This window comes from Crocodylus siamensis, chromosome 13 (assembly GCF_052110815.1).
Source record: "Crocodylus siamensis isolate JL-2025a chromosome 13, ASM5211081v1, whole genome shotgun sequence".
NCBI lineage: Eukaryota > Metazoa > Chordata > Crocodylia > Crocodylidae > Crocodylus > Crocodylus siamensis.
In genome coordinates, this window is record NC_143407.1 from 7,604,321 (window position 1) to 7,619,498 (window position 15,178).

The 15,178-nt window shown below is 47.2% G+C and overlaps 1 protein-coding gene across 1 annotated transcript; it reads right to left on the reverse strand.

Annotated features, from left to right (window-relative positions):
- Positions 1-945: 945 nt before the first annotated feature.
- Positions 946-13,930, reverse strand: LEMD2 (LEM domain nuclear envelope protein 2). The gene is made up of 9 exons (XM_090025958.1): positions 12,880-13,930; positions 11,528-11,568; positions 10,646-10,721; positions 9,432-9,508; positions 8,714-8,793; positions 6,028-6,173; positions 4,941-5,042; positions 4,737-4,839; positions 946-3,101 (listed from the first exon to the last, which is right to left on the reverse strand). The coding sequence occupies exons 1-9, from the start codon at positions 13,928-13,930 to the stop codon at positions 2,951-2,953; spliced, it is 1,827 nt and encodes a 608-aa protein (XP_089882084.1). The 3' UTR covers positions 946-2,950.
- Positions 13,931-15,178: the final 1,248 nt, after the last annotated feature.

Below are 15,178 nucleotides of genomic sequence, written 5' to 3' on the forward strand. Positions count from 1 at the left end.
GCTCTCACCCTTGTCACAATCTATCTGTCACCCTAACCAGAACTGCTGCAGTAAGCCCTCTGCATCAGTCGCACAGGAGGGTTACAAAAACTCTGCAGGTGTAGCACAAATGAGGTGAATAGTTGCTCCATTTTACAGATGGGGAAACTGAGATCCAAGGAGGGGAAGTGACCCACTGAATTAGACATCAGAGCTGGGAAGAGTTCTCAGATCACCCATATTTCAGTCTGGCACCATACCCCCCCCCCCCGCCCCCCGAGGACAGCCAGGCTCACACCTGGGTCCTGCTTCTCCAGTAATTCTTGGAATTTTATTCAACCATCTAAAAGCACTTTGCAAAGCGAGGTGTTACGTTAGCAGCAGGGAGGGGAAGTAACACGTCGAGTCAACGAGTCGGAAACATATCCCAGGGCTGAGGTTGTCAGAAGTGGCAGTGACCCTGTGTGCCCATCCCCCCCCCCCCCCCCCGCCGAGTGATCCTAGGAGTGTATAACACCCCAAGTCACGGCTAAAAATCTTGCTCATTTCTTCCCTCCCATCCCCCTGCTTCAACCATAGCAGTCTTCATCATCTGTCACAGACATGTTGATCAATCTACTGGAATACGTGAGTGCTGGTAATATTTTAATCTACACAAACCTGTCAGTGTCTTCTACATGTGCATCCACAAGGGACAAATGCTTCTTAGTTTGCACCTTTTATGGAAGATGCCATCTGTTCCAAATGAGGCAGTCTAATTTTCCTACCAGAAACCTTACAACACATAGGTAATGCTAAGATCACCGACTGTCATGTTTGCCAATCACTCTCTCATTGTTTCCCTGCATTCCCCATTTTACCTGTTGCCTTAACTACCTGGGTTGCAAACTCTTTGCACGAGGCACCTTCCTCTTCACTCTGTGTATGCATGAGGCATTGATCATTAAATACCACAACGCAAATAAATAGGAATAATAATTTATAACAAATTTATTCTACAAGTTAAAATGCAGAGCCAATTTAAATGTGTAATAAATAGCACCGACCCAGTGAGATTCATCCTACAAAAAGTAAAAAAATTAAAATAGAATAATGAATGTCATCAACAATGCAAGAAGAGCGTTGCAAGGCCTGGCCTCTTCCACTTCAAATTCAGATGGTTAATAAAACAAAACAAAAATTCACAGACATTTTAAAAAGATCTAAGAATGCAGGCACTGTGGGAATTTTTGCAACCACCACCAATGAAGATCTTGTCGTAACACATTAAAAGAATAAAGGCTGCCTTTGCTTTATCATCCATTTTAATCAATAAGGATGGGGAAAGATGGCTAATGTCTCCAAGGCAGCTGTCGAGATTCCTCTTTTGTTCCAACACCCTGCCTGCACTACAAAAAGGAACATATGGGGATAAAATTCAACTCAGCGCAGGATCGCTCCTACTTAACTAATAAGACCTCCTAGCGCCTTGCTTCTGGAGATGGCTTCTTGCTCCATACTGATTTTGGCTGATGAGGCAGCAGGAGGTATATAATGAATCTCTGCAGTCTGCCTCAGCAGCTTGAAGAATGCATAGGTGAAAAATTCCAGCAACTCTCTAGGCTATCTTATTATGACAGAGTGGCAGGCCAGGGTTCAAGAGCCGTACCACAGTTAACCTGCTGGCCCAGAACCTCAAAGCAGCAGCTTGATATGCACCCAACATTACAGACAAACATGGATATGCGCACTGTATTTATGACACTAACAAGAATCAAATCCACTGGTTGACGGGCTCGAAATCACTGCTGGCATAAGCAAGTGAAGCCAATAGATTTATGCCAGAAGTGACTTGGGTCTCTACTGTCTTAGCAGTGATTTGGAGAGTGGTTTTACAATACTGGGGGCACACAGACTAACTAACTGCAGTTCAGCCCAGATTAAGTCCGGTGCTATTTGCCCCCTGAAACAAAACACTTCTCAACTGGACAGAACAAAAATTAAAGAGCCCAACTGCTGGAGATACAAAAGATGAAGCCTGCAGTGTTAAAAGAGTACAACAGACTGGAAATCAACTACCTTTTGTGACACTGCAGTAACAATCCCCATATCAATACTGTAGGCACTGGGTCTCTCTGCTCTTAAGTGTAGCACACACGTTGCAGCTGCCCAGTAAAACCATGTACATTCACCACCCTTAATGACTTCTTCTCAGCTCATTTTGCATCTAAGCTGAAGCTGTAAGAACATGCTTGTTATGTCTACCTATGACCTGCCATTTTCCATCTGCTCCCCCATCCCCATTCCCCACCCCTAGTATAACACAGAGCACAAGGACGGCAGACACAGAGTGCAGGAGAGCGTCACCTCTCCTCCAACACCCCATCCCCACCCCAAATCTTTCAAGGCACATGAAACCCTCTTCCCCTTCAGTCCCACCCTCCTCCCCCACTCCTTGTAAGGACAAACAGATACATTTCCCTTGTCAAGCATCAGTTAAGTGCTAGATTCTTGGTGTGCTGGCAAGATAAAAGCACCTGGTAACACAATGGATCCTAACTCTCATCTCTAATGTTTCCCTGGGAAATATTTAACTCTTCTCTTCCAGAGTGCTACCTAATGGATAAAGCCACTCTCTCGCCTCCACCAGGTAAGGGTAGTTTCAAATGACCTCAGAGGAAGAGATCTCATGACCCTTTCTATTAGGTATGTGTTTTTCTATTAAAAGCTGGCTGGCTGTTTTGCTCATGGAAGCCAAGAACTCACTGGAAAGCTGGCTTTGGTGTGCATCTGGCTTGTCCCCAGCTCAAGTCCATCTTCCTTACAAGCTAAGGTTATTGCCCTGAAAAACCTGGTCAGTCTCTCTCAGAAATAGAGGGGAAGGGGGTCAGAGCAAGTCCGAACAGAGGGGTTCAGACAGCGACCAGCCCTTCCCGCCATCAGAGAGGGGATTGCACAGATCAGAACCAATGGCTCATCCGTTGATTCCAGCTTAGTGCTCCGAGTCAGAGAGGTAAGAGGGCTGAGTCCATCTCCACACCAGCATATCTTCTCCCGCTACTCTGTGCGACTCTGTCTGAATCCGCGATTCATTTGAAGCCAGGAAGTCCACAGCTCTCTGCCAAACCCGCTTCATTTTTTTCCTGGAAGCAGCAACAGAAAAACAAAAGGGACCACAGTCATTTCAGCTTAGCATTTTCTTGCTTAGGTCACATGTTGCTGCTTACAAAGTGAGCGTTATGGTTGCTTTGCAAAATAAGATGAAATCAAAGTTCAATGCTGTTCAATGCAAAGTTCAATCCGACTGCTGCTATGCAGCCTGGCAGCTGGGAGAGAAGCAGCTGGCTGGTAAGTCTGTGGGGGGGACAGATTGAGGACCCCACTGTCAGGGAGGGAGTAGGGCAGGGGTAGAAGCAGGCGCTGCCCAGAAGGGGCAGGGTGGGGCACAGAATAGAGCTGCAAGTGGCTCATCAGGGAGCAGCTCCTGCCACTGCACGCACCCTGGGCGAGGTATGGGGGGGGTATGTGCCCCCCAGATTTGTGCACAAGGCAAGAGCAGGCTGCCTGCTACGGACTCTTCCCAGCAGGGGGGCTGGGGTGGTGCTGGGAGGGTGGGCTATGGGGGGGGCAGTGCAGCCACCCCAGAATTCCCCACAGCCTCCTTCCCAGTGCTGATGCCACTCGCCACACCTCACCACTGCCTCCCCTAAGTGCAGCCCTGGCCCAACCCACCCTTGACCCACGCATAAATCCAGGGGGCACATGCCCCCAGTGCCTCCCCCGGGGGTACTCACAGCAGCAGGAACCCCCACCACCCCGGACAAGCCACCTGCAGCTCCGTCCCGCACCCCGCCACTGGGCGGCGCATGCCTCTGCCCCGCTCCCTCCCTCTCAGTCTGCATCGCCCATGTCCCTTCCCTCCCCCACGCCCCTTCCCCCACACATTTACTGACAGGAGGCTGTTCTCCAAGCTGAATTCCTGGCCATGTGCATGCTGCAGCTGTGCACATGCACACAGCATTTATCAATGACATTATTGGCCAAAAAAGCCAATCGATATCAATTTTCTTTTTATTGGTGCTGATACGATATGGACCAATACATTGGTGCTCCTCTAGTTGGCAGGGTTTACTACAGGACCTCAGCCTCCTAACTCTGTAGTTCACATGTCACCATGCTGCCTCCTTGAAAAGCAGCCCCTTAAAATCTGTCTCAAGCTGGCGAGTATTTACTTTTGCTTAAATGGTAATTGGTTTACTCTGGTCTGTGGAAAACTGCAGTACAGTGCTGATCTTAACCTGACTCCCTGGGAATGACAATGCACACAGCCACTGAGAGAAGAGGACAAGCCAGCCTCATTTACTCAGTAAAAGACACACACCACATTTCACTTTGCCACAGGATAAGTGAGAATGGTGGCAAGACAAAGGGCAAAAATCTAGCTCAGGCTACAGGGGAGAGAGCAAACAGCACACCCAATGCTCAGGAAAAAACAAAATCCAATTACTGCTTGATGGAATGATGACAACTTGCCTGCGTGACTGCACAAAATATCAGCCCTAGCACTGTCACAATGATCTGCAGCAGGGTCAAGGCAGAGCATGAGTTCTGTCAGAATCCCTTAGAAACCAAAAGGCCAGGAACGCACTTCTGGAATTCTTCACTGTGCTCCCCATCAATCCTCTGCTCACTGGGTGTTACTCAGGAACTGCTGTATGACCTGAGCTGAAGAGCTTGGTGTTGAGGGCGCCTATCTTAAAGAGAAAAAACCAGCCCACCTGCTCTGTGGGGGGATGAGGCTGTCTCGGACGTGGAGGATGCCTACGTAGGGGTACCGCTCCAAATTCCGCTCCCATTCTTTGTAGTGATCTTGGACAACAGCTGCAAGGAGACACAGAACAGGGGCATGATGAGCAACAGAACTGTCTACAATCAATGACAACGTGATCAGTTACATTTTTCCAAGGGATACTAGGATCTACCTATGATTTTCTTCACCATTTCATACATGGCCTGTTCTTCTTCCTCCATCTTCCGCCAGCGATACCTCAAGAAGATCAAGATTCCCCATAAGGCAGCTAGACCTGTAACAGGAATACAAGAAATGCCAGCATGGGTCACTTGCACGCAATCTTTGGACATGAGTGGCTCTGTTTCCCCATACAGCCTCATACTAAAGAGTTTCTATTACTGGAAGTCCAGGGACTGCCTGGAATGGAATCCAGAGCATTTGTCTGGGATATTACAAGAACCCTGGAACTGCAGCCTGGTGGCAAGCGTCCCATGTGTGGAACTCCTATCCATCAGGAAACAAACCAGGGTGATTACAAGGCTGTACACCTGTAAACTTCCAGAGCCACCTCTTTGCAAAGGCCTCCCAATAATAATGATCCAGAACTGTCAGAGTTAGTGCTCTGAAGCTGTGCACTCATATGGATAAGTATGTGGTTGAAGCAGCAGACTGGGACTCAGGACCTTCACACTCAAGTGCTGGCTTTGCCACAAACCCCCTGTATGAGCATAAGCAAGACATCTAATTACTTTGGGCATCGGTTACCCGTCTAAAATGGGGGTGGTGGTACTTCCTTTTATCCCTCCTCCACTTGGTCTACCTAGGCTGTCAGCTCTTCAGGGCAGGCACTGCCTTAACTGTGCGTCTGTACACAACCTAACTCAGCTGGATCCTACTCTTGGGTGGGGCATCCTGATATTACCACAATACAAATCAGTAATAAGGAAACACTATAACTCCTTAATAAAGAGGCCAGTTGGCTTGATAGTGCAGTATAAAGAAAAGCTAGAGAATGAAATCCTTCAGGCAGGCTATTAATGCGCTAATTTTGTAAGCCATTGAAACGGGTGCTTGAGAATTGCCTAGCTAAATGGCTTGCTCATCTAAAATAAACCTAAGGCACTCACCCTGAAAGTAGGTCCACAGGTGTTCTCATTTAGCCAGAACACAGGTTAATTAAAACTTAATTCATCAGCAGAATTCCTTACACCTTGTTCACTAGATGCATTTAGGTACACGCGTATTTGAAATCCCAACCATTAATGCTGAAGACTTACACCAAAAAAAGATGAAAAGGTTCTTAATAGCAGTGGTCAATGCCCGGCAGAAACGACAGATCAGCCCCATCCGAGGATGGGCAGATTCGAGACAGACCACCTGGTCAATGCTGGTAACTGGTTCTGAGGGGTCTTTGCCTTTTAACCTGATGGGAAGAGGCAGAAAAGCTTGTAGAGGACAGATTCCAAATGTAGACTGTAAACAGGAGAGGGCGAATGTAAATTGGCTGCAAAGGCTGTAACTGAATACACTGGGTAGAAAACACCAACGTATTTTGCTGCTGGTCTTTCCAGAACATTTCAGCACTGGCTGCTCAGAAAGGATGAATACGGCTTTAGAAAAGGCAGCAGGCCTGGAACTCCCACTGGTAAACTGAAGTCTCCCTCTACAGACTCTTTGACAGCACCTCTCAGCATGCAGAAGATTAAACTTTAAATTGGATTCCCACCTCCCAGCATACAGAAATGGCAATGTTTACTGAGTCGCTCATCAGCAATTGCACAGAGAGCCGTTGAGAGTGCCAATGTCCGTGGAGGTTGCGCTATTTTCCTCAGTACAGATGAGCATAAACAGTTTAATGGGAAAAGCGACAAATCAAAGCCATCCGCAGCAAAGCCAGGCACACGCTCGGAAAAAACTATGGCTACAGCCAGACTTCGTCCATACTGAAGATGGCTCATACATCTGCTTTGTAACCAGAGACCCCTTTTCGTCGCTCCCCATTACCCTATGTTTACTTCCTTACCGGAAGTTTTAAAACAACAGGCATTAGATAACGCAAGCTGAAGTGGCCAGATTTATAGGAGATGGATTAAGAAGATTGTTTTTTTTAAAGGTACCAATTTACCTTTAAGCAATGAATAGCAGACTGGCAGTCCAAATGATCTCATCCTTTAGCTCAGTCACGTGCAAATCACAAGACTCTGATGGCTTGGAATGGGTTAGTTGAGCCCTACTGTACCTGGAGACATCCAATGCTTTCCCACCTACTCTGTCTTATTTATAAGGCCAAGTCTTAAGTGACTGCTTACAAAAATGCACCTGGATTACCAAGTGCAGTCCTTATTCATTGTGCTTTCTGAACAGTCCCCAGTCAAATAAAGCTCACAGATTGTTTGCAAAAATACCACCGGCAGGTTTTTAGTATGCTCTGCATTCATACAGTTTCATATTGAGCTGCCAAAAGCCAGATCAATTTGGTGAACTGTTGATGGAATTGTTAATTACGGAAAATACAGAAATGGGGAGTGTTTCGTGTTGCCAGGCCGTGACTCGAACCGTGCTCCAATAGAAAATATTAATTAAAATGCATTGGATCCCATCCCGCCAACAAGTCCATGCTTGCCCCTCAGGGAACACTGCCTTCTTTTGTGGAGTCTTCATGTTCAAAGAACCACAAAGAAACAGACAGCACCTGGAACAGCAGATTACAGCAGTGGCTACGGATGACAGACTGCGAGAAATAAAATAGTGGGAATTCTACACAAGCTGTGCCCACTACTCCAGTGTTTGTGCTGAAATGAGTTATATCGCAGTGAAATAATTAGCTACAATGAAATTCAACTACAACTGAATTTATTATCGGACTGCAGAGTTAGAGCTGAAGCGGGTGGGAAGAGGCACCTTTCAGAGCAGCGTGTCGGCAAGCGGGTGGGCTTGAGGAGACAGCCCTGCATCAGGTCACATTTCCTATCATATTAGGCCATGAAAGCAACAAGCTTAATATTCTGGTTTCCTACAACAAAGGCTTAAAATCCTTCAGAGGCAAGCTGGCCTGTGAATCACTGCAAAGGGGGCAGTCTCAGATTGCTCCAGTCTGTCCTCCTGACCGATTCATCAAACGTTTGTTTCCAAATAATGGAGCTGTGCCTCAGCACTTTACACCCAATTTATGGAGTCTCCCTGTCTGCCATCAGCAGTTCTCAGCATCTTCCACAAAAGCCCCAAGACTACTTTATAATATAATAATAATAAAGTAAGCGAAACAGTGCAGTCATTTTAAAAAGATAAATTTTACATGGCACTATATTTTTCATAGGACTGAACAAAATCTCATGCTGATCTTTGCAGGATGATGATCTCCCACTGCCTGATACTGAAAACGAACCAGACAAACATCCCTGTGCCCTTTTAAGTGTAGAAACCACATACACCTGTGAAGCATAAGAGGAAATGCTCAGCGTGACTGATCTAGCATGCTGAGAAAAGTCAATGGGAACGTGGCAGTCCTTGCACCGATACAACTGAAGATCAGGTATTCTGTTAGTTGCATGATAATGCTGCTACTCTGAAGATGCCATTGAGAATTCTCTCATTTTTTTAACCATATTGATTTTCATCCTAAAACACTGCATCAGCTATAGCAACTGAATCGCATACCAATAAAATGCAGCCACCTCTGCAGCAGAAAATGGTTCCATATTGTAACACCAAAGAGCTGTTTGTAGCAGAACTGAAGAAAACAGTAGCTAGTGGGAAGTATGGGGAGAGGATGTCGAAGGGCAGATTGTCATCGCACACGCATCAAACAGGGACAGGACACAAGGACTGAAACTACCACATTTGCAATAAGGACCTCAGGGTGTTTAATGACCACAAGTAGTCAAGAGTCTCAAATATGCTGTGTCTGAAAGAACGCTTCCATGACCAACCAACGCTGTGAGTTACACATTTCCTGTCACTCACCATATTCCTAAATCCTTGTCACTGGTCAGTAACCAATCCAGGGCCGCTCCAAACTCCTCTGGGGAAGTACCAGTTACATTCTGAACAGAAAAACCCATAAGAAGATTAGCTCTGCATTCAGGGTGGAATAACATTATTCTAGTACAGCAATAGGAGAATTTGCTCCCTGTACATCTTTTTTCTACATTCATTCTTACTACCAGTTCAACTAATTCCGCTAACTGGTAGAAAGAAAAGAAAACCCAGAGATTGGTTTGGAGTCTTGACTGAAATTTTACGATTATGGTACACGATACAAGAAGAACACTGTAAAAATAAACACTGGCCACAGAATGCTGAGACTACTTGCTGAAACCGTGTATAAAAAAGTAGAATGCTAGATCAAAGTGGTCTGTCTTTTACCACTTTGGGGTGGGGGAAAAAAACTATTACTGCTGACAGCTCCCAATACGAGGAAATTTCTGGTTTTAAACAGACTGATGACTCAGGTGAAGCAACAAACTATTAGCTAGATTTACAGTGGCTGAGTCAGTGGTGTTGAAGACCAAGTGAAAGATTGTTTCCAAAAGGACTACAAAGAACATAAGCAGCAAAAGGAAAAGCTGAAAACGTGCAGAAAGAGCTGGAATAGGAGAAGAGAGCAAGCTGAATGCTTTAAGGCAATAAATAACAAATATTTAACAATGCTACAATAGACATATACTCCAATTCTACTTACTGCCACATAATCCCTTGCTTCATTAACCAGAATGCATTTACTTTTTAGCTTTTCAGGGTTTCCACACTCAAAATTACCTAGGAAAAAAGTCAGAGAGATTAAACTAATTCCGTAAGGGGGAAAAAAAAAAAGCCCTTAGACAGTTAGGAAATACACTGATCTATCGTGAAATGTTATCCTTTTAAATCAGTTTTAGCTGTGGGCAAAAGTCTTGCACAGGAGGTGAGAGTTATATTGCAGCTAGATAATTTTATGACCATTAATAAAATTTGCAGCTACTGTTTATAGGCTGGATAGGGGCAATCTCACGCTGCAAGGCATTTGCTGCTCACCACAGATGCCAGGAAGGAATGCTGGCTCCCCACTCTCCAAAACCAAACACCTGACCAAACGCATTCCAGAGGAACGTGATCCTCTGGGCAAGATGCTGAACTTGATTAGCAAGGGACAAAATGGTACAATGGAGCCCCTCCCTACTCCATTTTCTACTAGGCAAAGACAAATGCTGGGGAAAGACTCACACACCCAGGCTAGTTAAACTGGCCCTGAAAATAAGCCTGAACAGGTGTATTAAATGACTGCGTAGAACTATTTAACATCTTAACTACTCAGTTAACATCTTAGATGACTTAGGTACCTGGAAGCAGGACTTCATTTATAGCTTCCCATTGTTCAGTAAAACAAACAGCATTAAACCGGTGCTAATTGGTACAAGCATCTACATTCCCCTTTTCAGAAGTGACGTAGAAAACCAAGTCTATTGACTTCCACTGAGATTTATGCCCTTAAGTGCCTAAATCATTTTTTAAAATGAGCATTGGGAGCTTTTAATGGCTAATACAACAGTTGGTTAATAAACAGTCAGATTCTAGGTAGCTGGCAAAAATTTCAGACTTGGTGGTAGAAAAGCATTATGAAGCTGAAGATCTGCAGCTCAAATTTCTAGTATGTGAAAGGCAAATAAGGGCCCCTCCAAGGAAACACAGATCTCTCTCTATAGTAACGTATAAATGTATTAGCAAAGCACAACGGTTATTTAAAGGGAACTCCCCCCCCCACCACACTATTTACCCTACTTTCTCTGAACTCTTCAAGTGGAACAGTCAATTATACAAGGCCCTTCTGTTGCAGGTAAAGTTAAAGATGTCCAGACAGCTGGGAGATGCAGGTTGCTGAACACTCAGAAGTGCTTTATAATGACAACCGGTACTTACCAGCTCGTATTGCCAGGTAGTTATATAATTCATGCAGCATGTTCATTAAAATGCTCTCCTGTTTAGCTTGACAGAACTGAAAGTCAGAAACACATAATAAACATCAACACATCCACAGGAAGACGACATCAATTAAATCAGCCAAAAAGAAAGAAAATAAGGTACTAATCGCACTGTATGTTCAGTTATGCTTCACTTGACTGGATAAAATTAAATTACTTGATTATGGAGTCAAAGAGGTCTACTGGGCCTAAACTTATGAACTGCTGAGCACATCCCGTGAAACGTAAGCATCTCTAGCTCCCAAACCTCATACTCTCGGACCCTTTTATTCCCAACAATAGCTGAAGGAGCAGTTCCTTCAAACTCATATACAGTAAGCGGATTTACTACACATTTCTCCAAGGGCCATACTACTACTACGCTGAATTTGATACAAAAGTTTGTCTCTCTCAAGAATACATTATGGAATAAGTCAAGGCTGCGTAAACACATTTTAACAGAGATTAGGGGAGTTAGCAGTATTAAAGGTTGTATTACAAAAGATGAATATACAGCTACAGCCTTTGTCAGCAATCAAAGTCACTTATGTTATAATCAACTAAAAGTTTCCATAACAGCAGGGGATTCAGATGTTCAGAAGCTTTAAATCTGTACCATTCAGAAGCTCCTACACAGACACCATCTCTTCCCTCCTCACAAGGCCAGACAAGCCTATTAAGTCCAACTTCTACAAATCACTACTTTATTACTGTAAAAGGATGGAGGTTATTCTGTAGTCATATTGATAGAAAATGTCTTCTGAGTTTGCTGCAATAATTAACCATCTATCAGATGCCTGCACCCACTGCAAGATTAAAAAAAAAAAAGAGTCACACTTACTTCATCTGTTTTTTTATTACAATCCACAGGTAACTGCTTAACTATAAGCAAGAGGAAAGCCAAGGTTAGTCAACTGCAAAATAAAGCCTTTGACAGAGAAATTAACTATGTAATTTAAAAAACCAGCTAATTCTCTAAGCATCTGATTCTGCTATTTTTAATCCCACTGAATAATCCCTTGCTATGCAAATAGCCCATTGAAAGAACTACAGCAAGCAGGATTGGAAACTAAATGAACAAAGTGTGCTCTCTATCAGGGCAAATACAAGGAGTTTTTATTCTGTTGGCAGATCATCTGGAGCTGCTAAACTATTGTGATCGTATTCTATGAAAAAAAGGGAGATTACATACTCCTGCATAGCTCACTGAATCTGCTTAACACTTCCTAATTTACATAAACCCATACCCATCTCATTGTGCCATTAATTGTCACTGCATGGCCAAGTGGTGACTTGGAAACTTCGCTGCTACAAAAGGGATCAAAATCAGATCTGGCTGCAGAAGCATGGGCTTCTATCATTTCAGGGGAAGGAGGCTCTTTTTGGCCTGCCAGCTGCACAGAGTCTGACTGATCACTTCTTATCCTCCTTACCAATATAACAGCCAGAGTTGGCACAAGGTACCTTAAAACAATTTCAGCCGTGTGAAAATATAACAAATATATATGGTAAAACTCCCCATTTCTACGTGTTTTAAGGAGGGGATGGTCCAAGAAGCATAAAGTATACATCAAGACACTCAGCCCTATCATCCTGGTAGTGAGGAAACAAGTTTATTTTGTCAAAGCGTTTAAATACACACACTCAACAAACAGGTTGAGTGTCAGCAACTGCACCTTGCCACCTCCTTTCACCAACCTGCTTCCATCATTGCAGAAGCAAAGGAAAAATCATGCCTGGGGATGTGATCTACCAGAACAGGTAGCGACAGGGGGTCATTTTTGACCTGTTTGCTCTCTGCTACGCTGGGAGGCAAACAGCAGACGGCAAGAGAGTCCAGTACTGCTCTTAGAACATGGTCAGGACAAAAAGCCGCAGAATGACTGCGCTTTGCAGAGGATGACAGGCAATTACACGGCCAGTACATCCTACGACGGGGACTCGTAAAAGACGTCCTTGTTCCCAACCAAAATTTCACTCTCCATAAAATCTCTGGAGCTGAAGGCTTGGATGCCAAATTCACTTGAATACACAAACACTCAAGCTACTGCTCTGCGACTAACAAGAAGGACACGAGAGGAAAAGAAACCCAGAGATAACCTAAGTGCAGGGGGACATAGGAAGAAGAAGGTGGTGAAGCGAGGGGGGAAAGGGAACAAAAGATGATGGGAGAGGAAGACGTTCACCACGCACAGCTGTCCTCTGCTCCCTGAAGCTGGCTGGATCCCATCATCTTCACCCAGAGGATGCCCAAGAAAATCATCAGCAGCGTCAACGAGGAGAGACACAGGAACCAGGAGAAGTAGTACTCCAAAGGCCTGCCCTTTCTCTCAGGCCTTGCTGAGGAGCCAGCTGCCCGGCTCGCGAGCCCTGGCCCCGCCGCACTCCTCCACGGGGCCCGGCGGGTGAGCTCGGCCCGTGCGGACCCCAGCGGGGACGGACGGTCCCCGCCGAGTCCTGGCCGCCACCACGAACTCCTGGAAGCCGACCCATCTCCCTCCGGCCTCCACGGGGCTCCTTCGCCAGCCCAGTGGGGGCCACCCCTCTCCCACGTGGTGCCGGAGCCCGATTCCTGGCCCCCCAGCAGGGGCCGGCGGCTGAGCCCCAGTGGCCCAGCGGCCGGCTCCTTGTCCCAGCGGGGGAATTTCCCTCCGTCACAGCCCAGCAGGGGCCGGGGGCTCAGGCCCAGCACCCCGGTGGCCGGCTCCGCGTCCCAGCGGGCGCTGGGGGACAACGTGGTGGCCCGTGAGCCCAGCAGGGGCCGGTGGCTGAGCTGCCCTGGGGAGGCCCCGGGAGCCCAGGAGTGCGAGTCCACTCCGGCCAGCAGTGGCCTGTGGGCCAGGCCCAATGAGGACAGGCCTGGGCGGGCGCTGGGGGGGGCCTCGCCCAGGGCCCCCCACGACAGCCCCGTGCGGGCCTCATCCTCCTCATCCTCATCCTCCTCCTCCTCCTCCGAGTCGCCCTCATCGCCGGGGCTCCCCCTGAGGCTCGGCCGTGGGGCCTGGGGCCGCCCCGGGCTCGGCTGGGCTGCCTGGCTGCGGCGCTGGGCCGCCCGCTCGGCCCGCAGGCAGCCCAGCTTCTTCTGGTAGAGGCGGCGGGTAGTGTCGGTGATGGGCCCCGCCTTGTAGCCCAGCGCCAGCAGCTCCCGCCGAAGCTCGGCGTCTGACAGGGCGGCCATGGCGGAGCGGCGGGGGGTGGGCCGCAACCCGGAAGCGGCAGGCGACCTGGGAAGCGCAGGCGCCATCTTGGGAGGCGGGGGGTGCCATCTTGGGAGGGTGGCGGCAGTTGAGTGGAAGGGGGCGCCATCTTGGAAAGGTCAGCGAGGGTGGAGGGAAAGGGTGGGCGCCATCTTGGGAAGGTCGCGGCTGCCGCCATTTCCCGAAGGGCTGAGTCGAGCAGAGCCATCTTGGGAAGGTCAGTGAGGAGAGCGGGGCGGGCGACATCTTGGGAAGGTCTGAATGACACAATGTGGCTCCTTTGTCCTTCCCTGTCAGAAGCAGGCCCATGCACAGTCTGAAGCAGTGCATGGGGGACAGGGGCTTGCTGTGGCCTTAATAATTAGAGGACATAAAGGCATTAGGTTTTGTACCAACAGAGGACGGAGTAGCAGAAAACCAACACGTGGCCACCCTACTTTTTGCCACTTATACGACTGCAAGTGTTGCAGTGCTGGGCACCTGGGTGTGTAAAAATGCCCGATGGCAGCTAACCCTGCCCTCCACCTACACCTCCAGGTCTGAGAGTACGGGGGACATGCCTTTCTGACTAGGCCAGGGTACCTTTATTAGTAGTACTAATAGTATCCATAGTAGTGGGAGTAATACTAGTAATAATTACTATTACTACTAGTAGTAATAATAATGGTAACAATAATAATAATTAACAACCACCACAGCAACAGTAGTAGTAGTACCATGTCTGAAGGAGCCGTTTCTGGGCTTGTCACTTGCCCGTCACTCTCATCTTGTGGCCACACTTACTATCAGTGCTGAGCAGGAACAAACCTGGCAGGTTCATCAGGATGCCCCTGACATTCCCACCTCCCAGCCGTTTCCCAGCTGCGTAAACTGGATGCGATCATGAGACAAAAGCTGCCTGGCTCAGACAGAACCCAAACCGGTGCCTGAACGCACCCCCCGGGCAGCGCTCCTCATGCATGCCGCCACCGCCGAAATCATCAGGGGGGCCTCAACGTGGCGTGGCCAAAACGTTCGCTCCTGACAGTCTCCTGTGGTTGGTCCCACCGGCAGGTGATTGCTCCTCTTCCCTTCATTTATGCAGTTTAGCTTCCCTTTCAAGATGAGAGAAGACTTTCGAAGTGTGAGACATTTCAGCTGGGTCTTGGCAGGGGCTGCGGTGGAAGGCAGAATACAGCAACCTTTCAGAGTGGAGTCATCTGATTTGAGGTTCCATCTTGTACAATTTCAGCAAGTGATGGTGCCTTTGATTTTAATTAATGCTTTCACTAAGAGGAAAAGTTGGTCTGGCTGCT

Coding starts and splice junctions, on each gene's coding strand:
- LEMD2 (XM_090025958.1), bottom strand. CDS start 13,930: ATGGCGCCTGCGCTTCCCAGGTCGCCTGCCGCTTCCGGGTTGCGGCCC. Junction 6,174..8,713: donor GACAAGGATTTAGGAATATG/GTGAGTGACAGG, acceptor TCTTCCCATCAG/GTTAAAAGGCAAAGACCCCT. Junction 4,840..4,940: donor AATGGTGAAGAAAATCATAG/GTAGATCCTAGT, acceptor GTCTCCTTGCAG/CTGTTGTCCAAGATCACTAC.